A 15,638-nucleotide genomic window follows, 5' to 3' on the forward strand; every position below is an offset into this window, starting at 1 on the left:
AAAATTTGGCCGTGTGGTCGATAATGAGGAGGAAAACTGTAGACTGCAGGAAGATATCAATGGACTGGTCAGGTGAGCAGAAAAGTGGCAATGGAATTCAATCCGGAGAAGAGTGAGGTAATGCATTTGGAGAGGGCAAACAAGGCAAGGGAATACACAATAAATGGGAGGATACTGAGGGGTGTTGAAGAGCAGAGGGATCTTGGAGTGCATGTCCACAGATCCTTGAAGGTGGCAGGACAGGTAGATAACGTAGTTAAGGAGGAATATGGGATACTTTCCTTTATTAGCCGAGGCATAGAATATAAGAGCAGGGAGGTTATGCTACAACTGTATAAAACACTACTTAGGCCACAGCTAGAGTATTGCGTACAGTTCTGGTCACCACATTACAGGAAAGACGGGAGAGGGTACAGAGGAGATTTATGAGGATGTTGCCAGGACTGGAGAAATTTAGTTATGAGGCAAGATTGGCAAGGCAGAGGTTGTTTTCTTTGGAACAGAGGAGGCTGAGAGGAGATTTAATTGAGGTGTATAAAATTATGAGGGGCCTATTTCCCTTACCAAAGAGGTCAATAACCAGGGGGCATAGATATAAAGTAATTGGTAGAAAGATTAGAGGGGAGCTAAGGAGAAATTTTTTCACCAAGGGTGGTGGGGGTCTGGAACTCACTGCCTGACTGAGTGGGTAGAGGCAGAGGACATTGCTGCAGGAGTTCCTCAGGGCAATGTCCTAGGCCCAACCATCTTCAGCTGCTTCATCAGTGCCCTTCCCTCCATCATAAGGTCAGAAATGGGGATGTTCGCTGATGATTGCAGTGTTCCGTTCGCAACCCCTCTGATAATGAAGCAGTTCGTGCCTGCATTCTGCAAGACCTGGACAACGTCCAAGCTTGGGCTGATAAGTGGCAAGTAACATTCGCGCCAGACAAGTTACAGGCAATGACCATCTCCAACAAGAGAGAGTCTAACCACCTCCCCTTGATATTCAATGGCATTACCATCGCCGAATCCCCCACCATCAACATCCTGGGGGTCACCATTGACCAGAAACTTAACTGGACCAGCCATATAAATACTGTGGCTACAAGAGCAGGTCAGAGGCTGAGTATTCTTTGGCAAGTAACTCACCTCCTTACTCCCCAAAGCCTTTCCACCATCTACAAGGCACAAGTCAGGAGTATGATGGAATACTCTCCACTTGCCTGGATGAGTGCAGCTCCAACAACACTCAAGAAGCTCGACACCATCCAGGACAAAGCAGCCCGCTTGATTGGCACCCCATCCACCACCCTAAACATTCACTTCCTTCACCACCGGCACACTGTGGCTGCAGTGTGTACCATCCACAGGATGCATTGCAGCAACTCGCCACGGCTTCTTCAACAGCACCTCCCAAACCCATGACCTCTACCACCTAGAAGGACAAGGGCAGCAGGCACATGGAAACAACAGCACCTGCACGTTCCCCTCCAAGTCACACACCATCCCGACTTGGAAATATAACGCCGGTCCTTCATCGTCGCTGGGTCAAAATCCTGGAACTCCCTTCCTAACAGCACTGTGGGAGAACCTTCACCACACGGACTGCAGCGGTTCAAGAATGTGGCTCACCACCACCTTCTCAAGGGCAATTAGAGATGGGAAATAAATGCTGGCCTTGCCAGCGACGCCCACGTCCCATGAACAAATTTTTAAAAACCCTAATCGCATTTAAAAAGTAATTGGATATGCACTTGAGTGCCGTAGCCTACAAGACTATGGACCAAGTGCTGGAAAGTGGGATTAGGCTGGATAGTTCTTTTTCGGGCAGCACAGAAACGATGTGCCGAATGGCCTCCTTCTGTGCCGTAAATCTCTATGATTCTATGAGTCAGAAGGTCGTGGGTTCGAGCCTTACTCCAGGAATTGAACACATCATCTAGGCTGACACTTCAGTGTTGTACTGAGAGTTAGAAAGAAAGACTTGCATTTATATAGCGCCTTTCTCTACTTCAAGACGTCCCAAAGCACTTTACAGCCAAGGAAGCACTTTTTGAAGTGTAGTCACTGTTGTAATGTAGGAAACGTGGCAGCCAAATTGTGCACAGCAAGGTCCCACAAACAGCAATGTGATCAAAGACCTGTTAATCTGTATTTAGCAATGTTTAGCTCTTTTCTCTAAGAAAGAGAAGGCTGAGGAATGACCTGATAGAAGTCTTTAAGATAATAGGGATTGATAGGGTAGATGTAGAGTAAATGTTTCCATTTGACCTAAAGGTCATAATTATAAGATAGTCACTAATAAATCTAAAGGGAATTCAGGAGAAACTTCTTTATCCAAAGAGTGGTAAGAATGTGGAACACGCTCCCACAGGGAGTAGTTGAGGCAAATAGCATAGATGCAAAGGGAAGCTAGATAAGCACACAAGGAATAGAAGGATATGCTGATAGGGTTAGATGAAGTAGGGAGGGAGAAGGCTTGTGTGGAGCATAAACGCCAGCACAGACCAGTTGGGCCGAATGGCCTGTTTCTGCGCTGTCGTCTCGATGTAACTACCTGGTCAGCCCCAGCCTGCTCAATCTTTCCTGATGGGTATAACTTCTCAGTTCTGGTATCATCCTTGTGAATCTTTTTTGCACCTTCTCCATTGCCTCCATATCCTTTTTTATTATATGGAGACCAGAACTGTGCTCAGTACTGTGCACTGAATGCTAGTTGACCTCCCATGGCTTTGCATATGGGACCTCAAGGCCAAGACCAGCATTTGGGTCAAGCAGTGAGATAACTGGACCTGAATGGGTCAAGGGAGGAGGAGGTGGAAGAGAGATAGGATGGGGGAGGTATAGGAAGAGATGAGAGATTGAGAGGGGGATATAAGGAAAGGGAAGGGGTGAGACAAAGAAGGGGGACAGGGCAGGAGCAGAGGGAGCAACAGAAGACAGCAAAGGAGTATGCGACACTAGACCAGAGCCCATTTCTTCACTGGGGTGGGGGGTGAAGGGGAAAACAGGGATTGAAGGGAAGGTGGAGGGGGAGGAGAAGAGAGATTGGGCCAGTGGAGTGAGTAGAGGGGCAGTGATGGACGGAGAAGGGTTGGGTGCTAACCAAAACTGGACCGCAAACAATTTTCATCTTCAGTGGGAGAGAGCAGCTGCATTGTGCCAGGGGTCCAATTCCATCTCTGTGGTGGGTGGGGGAAGGGCAAAGAAAGTTTGGCTTTGACTGGGATGGGGAGGTTTACAGAGACTAGGTTTTCAGATCAATGTGAGGGGTGTGGTGCTATTGCTTCTGGGTGAGAAGCTGGAAGGGGCGTGAGTTTCTCAGCGCTGATTGGATAGCGGATACGTTACTGTTCATTGGGGGGCAGATATTACATAGAATTTCTTGAGTAGAGGATTGGCGGATACAAGCTTCCAGTCCACGGGAGGTGGGGATTTGTTCTTTGCGGGAATGGGGAAGGCCGGGTTTGTACTCAGTGGGGATAGAATGGAAGGTCAGGTTTATTCTCCAGAGAGTTGGGAGGTGGTGGTAGTTGGTGGGGGGGTGCGTTGTGGCATGGCAAGACCTCTGACTTCAGTTACAATAGGAGAGATAGGGTCAGAAGGATCCAGGAGATGTCCCTGCTCCTCTTTGAATAGTGCCATGGGGTATTTTTAGGTTCACCTGAGAGGGTAGACAGCATCTCCGACAGTGCAATGCTCCTTCAGTACTGCACTGGGAGTGTTAGCCTGGATTATGTGCTCAAGTCTCTAGAGTGGGGCTCGAACCCATGACCTTCTGATTCGGAAGCGAGAGTGCTAGCGACTGAGCCACGGCTGACCTATTAAGAAGTTAGCAAATCCTAGAAAACTTGATTTTTCAATATAGACATCTACGTTGGATTTGCTCAGGGGAGATGAATGGGGAACTTTTGCCAGTCTATGAAGCAGTCCCAGTTTCACAAATCTACAGAATGTTTATGAACTCGTGGCTTGAATTTTCATCCCCACCTCTCTGAAAATCTGCTCTAAACAATTAAATGCTACTTTCAAAAACTTATAGTGCTGGATATTTAGAGCTGAACATGTACTTGTTATCACATAGTACTTAAGTGGTACTTTTTGTGTGTAGTCTTATATATACTATGCCTCAAAAGGCTCGGCAGAGATAGCTGTGTCACGGTCACTAGTACACCTTAAAGTTCCTTCAACTTCGCAACAATCCTCCTTCCATTTGCTGCTTTGTTGAAACTGAAGCTTATCATAGGCTATCTCCAACAAAATGTTTTAATATCATTGGCAAAAGATCCAGAGGGGAGATGAGGAAAAAAATTTTTATGCAGTGAGCTGATATGATCTAGAATGCATTGCCTGAAAGGGAGGTGATAGATTCAGTAGTAATTTTCAAAAGGGAATTGGATATATACTTGAAAAGGAAAAATTTGCAATGCTATAGAGAAAAAGCAGGGGATTGGGACTAATTGGATAGCTCTTTCAAAGAGCCAGCACAGGCACGATGGGCCGAATGGTCGTCTTCTGTGCTGTATGATTATAAAAAGCAGGACATTTACATCCCAACATGATGTTTGGGTTGACGAGCTACTGTACTGTCGTAGACATGTATTCAGAACATGGCGTGAGCTTGGTAAAGGATAGCGCTCTCTATGCTTTATTCAAACATGACCCCAAAGTCTAAGGTGTACACTGAGGAATATTCCGAGCTTGATTTGAGTGATCCTATTCCTTCCTGATGAGAGTGCAGGATGTGTTGCTCGCTTCTGTTGTTTGTTGATGTCAGTTACATCAGGTTTTGGCTTAAGAACAGATGTGGAGAGATTTGATAGAAAGCAGAGCTGTGGAGTCATAGATGCGGCAGCTTTTATAGAATGCATTGTAGAGAGGGAGAAGCAATGGCTCCTCCAAGTGGTCAACAGTGCAACTGCGTAAATGAGATTTATACACCGTACAATGATGCACAATTTGCAAAGTGCTGTATTGTTTTGTTATTGTTTTATTGAGTGGTTAGACTGATTTTTGCTGACATTTGAGGATTGTGCCATAAAGCGTTGTAAGTTTTATATTAGTGTTTGATGGGCTACAAGCTGATTATTTCTCGTCTTAGGTTTGGAGTGGAGCAGCCTGTTTACATCAATATAATCAGGGATCCGATTAGCCGGTTTGTGTCAAACTACTTCTTCCGACGATTTGGGGACTGGCGATCTGAACAGAATCATCAAATCCGAACACCAGGGATGAAAGATGAGGAGCGATACTTGGTAAGTTTGTGTTTCTGTTTCTGTAAATAAGGATTTCTTATCTTGTTTCAGTTGAAGTGCAGCCAACTGCATAAATAGATTCATCATTCCTCTGCAATTACCCAAAATAGGAAATGAATTTTGCCTAATTTTGATAAACACTAAAAGAAAGAACTTACATTTCTATAGTGCCTTTCACAACCTCAGGGCGCCCCAAAGCGCTTTAGATCCAATCAAGTACTTTCGAAGTGTAGTCACTGTTGTAATGTAGGAAATGCAGCAGACAGTTTGCGCACAGCAATGTCCCACAAACAGCAATGAGATAATGATCAGATAATTTGTTTTAGGAGTGTTGGCTGAGGGATAAATATTGGCCAGGACACCGGTATAACCCTTCTACTCTTCGAATAATGCCGTGAGATATTTTACATCCACCTGAGAGGGCAGATGGGGCCTCAATTTAACGTCTCATCTGAAAGACGGCATCTCTGCCAGTGTGGCTCACCTTCAGTACTGCACTGAAGTGTCAGCCTAGATTATGTGCTCAAGTCTCTGGTGTGGGACTCGAATCCACAACCTTTTGACTCAGAGGGAAAAGTGCTACCAACTGATCCATGGCTGTCACTGTGGTACCAGATCTGAAGGCCTTACCAACTAATGTGACATTTCGACTCTCAACTCATCACCCCATTGCACAGTCAGCATTTCCTATAAGCAGACCTCCCCTGGCATTGTTCGTGTTGAGTCAGCACGCACGTTTTTTTAATGCCTTTGTGGTGTACAATACATTATCAGAACCACCGATATATGGTGATCGAATAAGTGAAATTGCATTTTTATCCCAAAGTATTATTTAGAAGAATTGGTGGTATTTTGGGGTTTAAATTGTGATATTTTTGTATTATGTGAAATTATAAATCAGTGGCCTCGCTGACTTATTATTTTGTTTAGTTATGGAATGAATTTTACGTCTTGCTCTTTTAAAAGATGCTCCTGGTTGCAGGTGAGCAGGAGTGTGGGGGCGGGGATGTCGTTTCATCAATGTTTGGAGGGTGCTCGAGGGTCGTAGGAGGAGCTGAAGGGTGTCGGAGTAGTGGGAGGCTCTGGGTGTACTGTATTGGGAGTGTGGAAGAGAGGTGTTGGTGTGTGGGAGGATGGTCATGAGGAATAGGAGTACGGAGATGCCGGTGGCAGTGTGAGAGAGCCTTGGGGAAGGAGGTTGCTGGGTCTGAGAGTACTGGTAGAGGAATCCCAGGGATGGGAACAACTGGAGGAAAAAAAGAAAGACTTGAATTTATATCGCGCCTTTCACAACCTCATGATGTCCCAAAGCACTTCACAGCCAACGAAGTACTTTATTTTAAAGTGTCGTCACTGTTGTAATGTAAGAAACACGGCAGCCAATTTACACACAGCTAGGTCCCACAAACAGCCATGTCATAATGACCTGATAATCTGTTTTTAGATGTTAGTTGAGGGATAAATATTGGCCAGGACACTGGGGAGAACTCCCCAACTTTTTGAATAGTACCATTGGATCTTTTACATCCAGCTGAGAGAGCAGACGAGACTTCAGTTTAATGTCTCATCCGAAAGACAATAGCTCTTTGAAAGAGCTATCCAATTAGTCCCACTCCAGCAATGTAGCACCCCCTCAGTACTGAACTGGACTGTCAGCCTAGATTATGTGCTGAAATCTCTGGAGTGGGACTTGAACGCACAACCTTCTGATTCAGAGGAGAGAGTGCTACCACTGAGGCGAGACTGCAGTGTGCCACTAACGAAAAATGTTTGTGATCGCGGGACTGATTATAAGTTCTTTAGAGCAGAGCTTCCCAAACGTTTTTGGCAGAGCCTCCCTTCAGAAATTTGCGTCCCATGCATGCCCTCTGCTTTCTCAAACAGTATTTTTGCATAATTAATGTAAGTGTAGATATAGCTGATAATACAATATACATCAGCAGCTTTGTCACTTCACCTGTTTTGATTTTGTTCCCCTGTCGCTTTGGGTTTTAAGGTGAAGTCCAACCATATTGTTGGAACTCACTGGCTGGGGAAATTCCATGGATCTGCTCCCACTTCATTGCTGAAGAGCAAAGAGTGGCAGATCCAAGGAATCTCCTGGCCATTATGACAGTGTAGGCAACTTGACTGAAAGGGAGACTGCGGGCCTCCCCTCTCTCCGGTTGGGGATGTGAGCTGGGTGCTGGATGGACAATCTTCTGCAGACAGAACTAGAATGAGTCTGTGCTCAGGTTGTTCGGGGGTGGAACAGGGAGCGATGAATCCGTTGGGTTACTCCGGAGGAAGTAAATTACAAGTTTAATTTTTCTTGTGCAAATATCGAGTGCCCGTGCAATTATTAATTTATTTCTCAATTTAAGATGACGCCAAGCAAGTAGCTACAGGAAATCCAAGCAGGGCAAAACAAACTTTCCAGGAAGGTGCAGAGCACTGGGCAATGGAGTAATTATTGAGGCCAAGACAAGTTTTTAAAGGAGGTTGTTTATCTATTTCCTCTAATGCCCAAGAGCTCGTGAGGACTGCGAAGCAGGAACAAAAATAAAACAGACATTCTACAGAGCAGCAGCACTCCAGGCAAAGAACCTTTAAAAGAGATTTTGGAAGCAAAGTCGGGGGAGGGGCACTGAACTGCTGCTGGTTTATTTATTATTTCTCTATGGCAGTTCATGAGCACTTCCAAAAAGGAATTGATGCTGCATAGAGGTACAGAGCAGAAGGCAAACTAAAAGAAACACATTTAAACTGAGGAAAGTATCTATAAGCTGGAACTGTTTGCAGGGCATGCCTAAGTTTTGGAGAGAGCAGAGCTAGGGAATTAGCCCGAGAGTTGAGGGAAGGGCTACATAAAAACATAAGAAATAGGAGCAGGAGCCTGCTCCGCCATTCAGCAAGATCATGGCTGACCTTCGATCTCAACGCCACTTTCCCGCCATATCCCCAGATCTCTTGATTCCCTTAGAGTCCAAAAATCTATTGATCTCAGGCTTGAATATACTCAACAGCTGAGCATCCACAGCCCTCTGGGGAAGAGAATTCCAAAGATTTGCAATCATCTGAGTGAAGAAATTTCTCCTCTTTAATGAGATCACCTCTCATTCTTCTAAACTCCAGAGAGCATAGGCCCATTCTACTTAATCTCTCCTCATAGGTCAACCCTCACATCTCAGGAATCAATCTAGTAAATCTTTGTTGCACCGCCTCTAAGGCAAGTATATCCTTCCTTAGGTAAGGAGACCAAAACTCTACACTGTACTCTAGTTGTGGTCTCACCAAAGCCCTGTACAATTGCAGTAAACGTGCTTACTCTTGTACTCCAACTCCCTTACAATAAACCAACATACCATTTGCCTTCCTTATTGCTTGCTGTACCTGCATGTTAACTTTCTGTGTTTCGTGGACAAGGACACCCAAATCCCTCTGAACACCAACATTTAATAGTTTGTCACCATTTAAAAAATATTATGTTTTTCTATTCTTTCTACCAAAGTGAATAACCTCACATTTCCCCATATTATATTCATCTGCCACCTTCTTGCCCACTCACTTAAACTGTCTATATCCCTTCGCAGACTCTTTGCGTCCTCTTAGCTTTGTATTGTTGGCAAACTTGGGCACATTACACTCGGTCCCTTCATCTGAGTCGTTAATATAGATTGTAAATAGCTGAGGCCCAAGCACTGATTCTTGTGGCACCCCACCAGTCACAACCTGCCAACCTGAAAATGACCCGTTTATTCCTACTCTCTGTTTTCGGTCCCTTAACCAATCCTCTATCCATGCTAATATATTACTTCCAAACCCATGAGCCCTTATCTTGTGTAACAACCTTTTGTGTGGCACCTTATTGAATGTCTTTTAAAAATCCAAATACACTACATCCACTGGTTCCTCTATCTACCCTGCTAGTTACATCCTCAAAAAAACTCTTAATAAATTTGTCAAACACGATTTCCCTTTCATAAAACCATGTTGACTCAGCCTAATTATATTATGATTTTCTAAGTGCCCCACAATCACTTCCTTAATAATGGATTCCAGCATTTTCCCGACAACTGATGTCAGGCTAAGTGGCCTGTAGTTCCCTGTTTTCTCTCTCCCTCCTTTCTTGAATAGCAGGGTTACATTTGCTACCTTCCAATCCACTGGGACCGTTCTAGAATCTTGGGAATTTTGGAAGATCACAACCAATGCATCCACTATCTCTGCAGCCACCTCTTTTAGAACCCTCGGATGTGGGCCATCAGGTCCAGGGGATTTGTTGGCTTTTAGCGCCATTAATTTCGCCAGTACTTTTTCTTTACTATTAATTACTTTAAAGTTCCTCACACTCAATAGACCCTTGGTTCCTGACTGTTTCTGGTATGTTTTTTGTGTCTTCTACTGTGAAGACAGATACAAAATATTTGTTCAACGTCGCTGCCATTTCCTTATTACCCATTATAATTTCTCCTGTCTCTGCCTCTAAGGGACCCATGCTTACTTCGCTACTCTCCTCCTTTTTACATACTTGTAGAAGCTCTTACAATCTGTTTTTATATTTCTTTCTAGTTTACTCTCCTATTCAGTTTTCTCTCATCAATTTTTTGGTCATCCTTTGCTGGTTTCTAAAACTCTCCCAGTCCTCAGTTTTGCTACTCTTCTTGGCAACATTGTAAGCCTCTTCTTTTAATCTAATACTATCCTTAACTTCTTTAGTTAGCCATGGATGGATAATTTTTCCCATGGAGTTTTTATTTCTTAATATTCATTGAGAATTATGAAATATTTCTTTAAATGTTCACCATTGCATATCTCCCGTCATATCTTTTAATCTAATTTCCCAATCAACCGTAGCCAACTCGCCCTCATACCTATATAATTGGCTTTGTTTAAGTTTGAGACTCTAGTTTCGGACATAAGTACGTCACTCTCGAACTCGATATGAAATTCTATCGTATTATGATCACTCTGCCCCAGAAGATCTCTTCTATGAGATTACTAATTAACCCTGTCTCATTACGCAAGACAAGATCTAAAATAGCCTGTTCCCTGGTTGGTTCCATGACGTGGTGTTCTAGGAAACTGTCTCGAATGCATTCCATGAACTTGTCCTCCAAACTACTTTTGCCAATTTGATTTGCCCAGTCTGTATGAAGATTACAACACACTAATGGAGAAAATACATATTGCAGGCGTTACCTGTTATTGAGTTACACCTGGCATCCTCCTCGCAACCCCCGCCTTGACAACCTGGTCACGCTCCCCCAATTTTGGAACCTCGGCTTCAGAGCATTTACTGTTTCTTTAGTATATTGGTAAAAGTGCTTGAAGGAACATGAAGCCTGTGTGAAAAAATGAAACATGATTTGTTCAGACATGGGCCTGATTGGCAGCTTTTTGAATTTAACAGTTATTTAAAATTGCAAAGTCCTGATAACATTCAGAGGTATTCATTAATCTGCCCTTTTCAAATTAGTGATCTAGCTCTTTCAAAGAGAGGCTGTCTGACTGGAATCTCCGAAGATAACTAGATAGGTCAGATTAAAGAATCCCTAGGTAAAAATAAAAGTAATTACAACATAGTTTTAACACAGAGTTAAACAGAGTTTATGATTTGAGGAGTTAACAAAATCTAACAACAGCTGTAAAAATATAAAACAAAAGCAGAATGTTGGAAATCTGAAATAAAAACAGAAATGCTGGAAACACTCCGCAGGTCAGGCAGAGAGAGCAACAATGTTAATGTTTCGGGCCGATGACCTTTCATGATCATCGGCTGTAAAAATATGTTTTGCGATCGTTATTCACTTGTTTAATAAATTTGTTTGGAGGCTAAAGCCAAAAACAAGATCAAGAGTCGTGTTACTCAGCCACTTTGGCGTGCAAGGAGGATCCTGTGGAGGTACAGGATAGAACCAGTAGCTGAAGTAATCTTAAAAAAAAAAGGGTAAGTGTTTGTTATCCGATGCAGGAATGAGGTGGTAGGGATTTGTGTTGGAGCATGTCAGCAGTGGGGAGGTGGGAAAGGCATGGGCTCTTGGGATGGAGGGTGGTGGGGTGGAAAGCCACATGCACTTGTCGGGTGGCAAGAGGCAGAAGGAGGGAGCTTGAGGGTGGATGAAGGTTGTAAGTATTATTTCATTCCTATCACTCCTCGTCCTCAGAAGTTTCCGTAAAGGGCTTCCCCAGCATTGGGTCAGCAATTGCAGGAACAAGCATAGTTTGTGATTTAAATAACAGTGGCTTTCCCAGCTCAGCTCAGGAATCTTCATAGAATCTTAGCACAGATGGAGGCCATTTGGCCCATCGTGCCTGTGCTGGCTCTTTGAAAGAGCTATCCAATTAGTCTCATTCCCCTGCTCTTTTCCCATAGCTCTGCAAATTTATCTTTTTCAAGTATATATCCAATTCCCTTTTGAAAGTTATTACTGAATTTGCTTCCATCACCCTTTCAGGCAGTGCATTCCAGATCATTGCAACTCGTTGCATAAAAACAATTTATCCTCCTCTCCCCTCTGGTTCTTGTTGCCAATTATCTTAAATCTGAGCCCTCTGGTTACTGACCCTCCTGCTACTTGAAACAGTTTCTCCCTATCCACTCTTATCAAAATCCCTCATAATCTTGAACACCTCTATTAAATCTCCCCTTCACCTTCTCTGCTATAATGAGAACAATCCCAGGTTCTCTAGTCTCTTCACATAACTGATGTCCCTCATCCCTGGTACCATTCTGGTAAATTTCCTCTGCATCTTTACCCACATAGATAGAAAAGCTACATTCCCGCCATGACTAGGAAAGGGGTGTAAGTTGTTGAAGTACTTCTGTACTTTTTCTATGATAGTAAAAGTGCTTAAACAACTTAAAAGCCAGTTTCTGATCATGACTGTGAGGAAATGGAGGGCGAAGTGGGAATGGGAGTTGGAGGGGAGAAGGGATGGCTTCTGTTAATAGGTGGACAGTCAGACAACAGTGCTTGTGGCAGGTGATACGGTAGAAAAGAGCTCCACCTGCCTCGGAGATCAAGCTGAGAGGACTCATTGGGAAGCAAGTACAGTATGTGGACAAGTTCAAATGGCAGGCATAACAGAAATAGCATTACAGCAAACTGTTTCAGGAAGCAAGTACAGGAAGTAAACATTATAGGCAACACGTGTATATAGGAACATAGGGACAGGAGTAGGCAATTTAGCCCCTCGAGTCTGTTCTGCCATTCAATGAGAACATGGCTGATCTGTAACCTAACTCCATATACCCGCTGTAACCCCATATCCCTTAATACATTTGGTTAACAAAAATCTATCGATCTCAGATTTAAAATTGACAATTGAGCGAGCATCAACTTCTACCACCCTTTGCATGTAGAAGTGTTTCCTAACTTCACTCCTGAAAGTCCTGCCTCTAATTTTTAGGTTATGTCTCCTAGTGCTAGATTCCCCAACCCGCGGAAATAGTTTCTCTTTATCCACCCTATCAGTTCCCCTTAATATCTTGAAAACTTCGATCAAATCACCCCATAATCTTCTAAATTCCAGGGAATACAGCCTTAGTTTGTGTAATCGCTCCTCAGAATTTAGCCCTTGGAGTCCAGGTATCATTCTCGTAAATCTACGCTGCACAACCTCCAAAGCCCATATATCCTTCCGAGGATGCGGTGCCCAGATCTGAACACAGTACTCCAAATGTGATCTAACCAGGGCTTTTTATATCTATAGCATAACTTCTACCCTCTTGTATTCTAGTCCTCTAGATATAAAGGGCAGCATTCCATTAGCCTTTTTAATTATTTTCTGTACCTGTCCATGACATTTTCATGATCTATGTACATGGACCCCTAAGACTGTTTGGACCTCCAGTGTTTCGAGCTTTTCACCAATTAGAAAGTGCTCTGGTCTACCCTTTTTTGGTCCAAAGTGGATGACCGCACACTTGCCAACCTTTTGCCACAGTTTTGCCCATTCACTTAATCTATTAATAGCTCTCTGTAATTTTGTGCTTCCATCTACACTGCTTACAATGCTGCCTGTCTCTGTGTCATCGGCAAACTTGGATATGTGGCTTTCTATCCCATCATCTAATTTGTTAATAAATACAGTGAATAGTTGTAGCCCTAACACAGATCCCTGTGGGACACCATTAGTCACATCCTGCCAATTTGAGTACCTGACCATTATCCCTACCCTCTGTCTCCTGCGGCTCAGCCAATTTCCTAACCAGGTCAATAATTTGCCCTCAATTCCATGAGCTTCTACTTTAGCTAACAGTCTATTACAAGGGACTTTATCAAACGCTTTCTGGAAGTCCATATAAACGACATCCATAGACATTCCCTTGGTCACTACTTCAGTTATCTCTTCAAAAAATTCAATCAGGTTCATCAGGCATGACCGACCCTTTATAAATCCATGATTGCTCTCTCTGATCAGCTGAAAATTTTCAAGGTGTTCGGTTACTCTATCCTTAATTATAGACTCTAGTAATTTCCTGACAACAGATGTTAGGCTAATTGGTCTATAATTCCCTGGTTTCTTTCTCTCGCTTTTCTTAAATAGCTGAGTGACATGTGCAATTGTCCAATCTAAAGGAACGGTTCCTAAATGGAGAGAACTTTGGAAGATTATTGTTAGGCATCTGCAATGTTCTCACCTACTTCCTTTAAAAACCCTGGGATGGATACCACCTGGTCCTCTTTAGTGCCATTTTTTTCTTCATTACTGTTAATTTGCTTATGTTAATTATGGTGTCTCTGTCCCTGATTCAAAATTAGTTTCCTTGGGGTGTCTGGCATGCAATCTTCTTCCTCTGCTGTAAATACTGACACACAGTAATTATTTAACATGTCTGCCATTTCCTTATTTTCATTTGCAATATCACCATTATCAGTTTTTAAGGGGCTCACATTGCTCTTGACCATCCTCTTTTTCCTAATATAATTGGTAAACTTTTTTGTGTTGATTTTGGTATCCCTTGCACGTTTCTTTCCATACCCCCTCTTTTAGCTCTTACCATCTGCTTTGTCACCCTTTGTTGTCCTATGTATCTCTCCCAGTTGCCAGGATCTGTGCTATATTTTTTGCTTTTCTGTATGCTTTCTCTTTTAATTTTTTGTTGTCCCTTACCTCTTTTGTCGTCCATGGCTGTTTTTTCTTGGCAAGTAGAGCTCTTGCCCCTTAGGGGTATAAACTGGTTCTATATCAAGTTAAATTCTTTCTTGAACACCTCCCACTGATCTTCTGTCGTTTTCCCCTTTAACAGATTTACCCAGTTTACTGTGGACAGCCTCCGTCTCATCCCGTTGAAGTTGGCCTAAATTTAGAATCTTAATAGCTGATACGGGTTTCTCCCTTTCAAACACAGTGTTGAACTCAATCATATTATGATCGCTATTAGATAAGTATTCATGCTTTGTTAGGCTGTTAACTAAATCTGTCTCATTACTTATTAAATCTAATATGGCCTGCCCGCATGTTGGTTATAGGACACATTGTTGCAGAAAGCTGTCCTGAACACACTCAAGAAATTCACTACCTTTCTGACATGAGCTTGTCAGCTTATCCTAATATGTATGAAAGTTAAAATCCCCCCATGAAAACAGCTCTGCCTTTTTTTTTTTATTCGTTCATGGGATGTGGGAGTCGCTGGCAAGGCCAGCATTTATTGCACATCCCTAATTGCCCTTGAGAAGGTGGTGGTGAGCTGCCTTCTTGAACCGCTGCAGTCCGTGTGATGAAGGTTCTCCCACAGTGCTGTTAGGAAGGGAGTTCCAGGATTTTGACCCAGCGACGATGAAGGAACGGTGATATATTTCCAAGTCTGGATATTGTGTGACTTGGAGGGGAATGTGCAGGTGGTGTTGTTCCCATGTGCCTGCTGCCCTTGTCCATCTAGGTGGTAGAGGTTGTGGGTTTGGGAGGTGCTGTCGAAGAAGCCTTGGCAAGTTGCTGCAGTGCATCCTGTGGATGGTACACACTGCAGCCACGATGCATCAGTGGTGAAGGGAGCGAATGTTTAGGGTGGTGGTTGGGGTGCCAATCAAGCGGGCTGCTTTGTCCTGGATGGTGTCGAGCTTCTTGAGTGTTGTTGGAGCTGCACTCGTCTAGGCAAGTGGAGAGTATTCCATCACACTCCTGACTTGTGCCTTGTAGATGGTGGAAAGGCTTTGGGGAGTCAGGAGGTGAGTCACTTGCCGCAGAATACCCAGCCTCTGACCTGCTCTTGTAGTCACAGTATTTATATGGCTGGTCCAGTTAAGTTTCTGGTCAATAGTTACTCCCAGGATGTTGTTGATGGGGGATTTGGCGATGGTAATGCCGTTGAATGTCAAGGGGAGGTGGTTAGACTCTCTCTTGGTGGAGATGGTCATTGCCTGTAACTTGTCTGGCGCGAATGTTACTTGCCACTTATCAGCCCAAGCCTGGGTG

The 15,638-nt window shown here is 43.6% G+C and overlaps 1 protein-coding gene across 6 annotated transcripts in view; it reads left to right on the forward strand.

Moving 5' to 3' along the window:
• The window catches only part of usta (uronyl 2-sulfotransferase a), a 97,935-nt gene that overhangs the window by 24,162 nt on the left and 58,135 nt on the right, over positions 1–15,638 (forward strand). For all 6 annotated transcript variants that reach the window (XR_010963712.1, XR_010963711.1, XR_010963713.1 and 3 more), the window contains exon 5: positions 5,084–5,237. Coding sequence is in view for 3 of the 6 variants with exons in the window: in XM_067989339.1 (XP_067845440.1) it covers positions 5,084–5,237 (154 nt within the window). In the remaining 3 variants the exon portion in view is untranslated. The remainder of the gene's footprint in view (positions 1–5,083; positions 5,238–15,638) is intronic.

This window comes from Heptranchias perlo, chromosome 8, assembly GCF_035084215.1.
Source record: "Heptranchias perlo isolate sHepPer1 chromosome 8, sHepPer1.hap1, whole genome shotgun sequence".
In the NCBI taxonomy this organism is placed as follows: Eukaryota; Metazoa; Chordata; class Chondrichthyes; order Hexanchiformes; family Hexanchidae; genus Heptranchias; species Heptranchias perlo.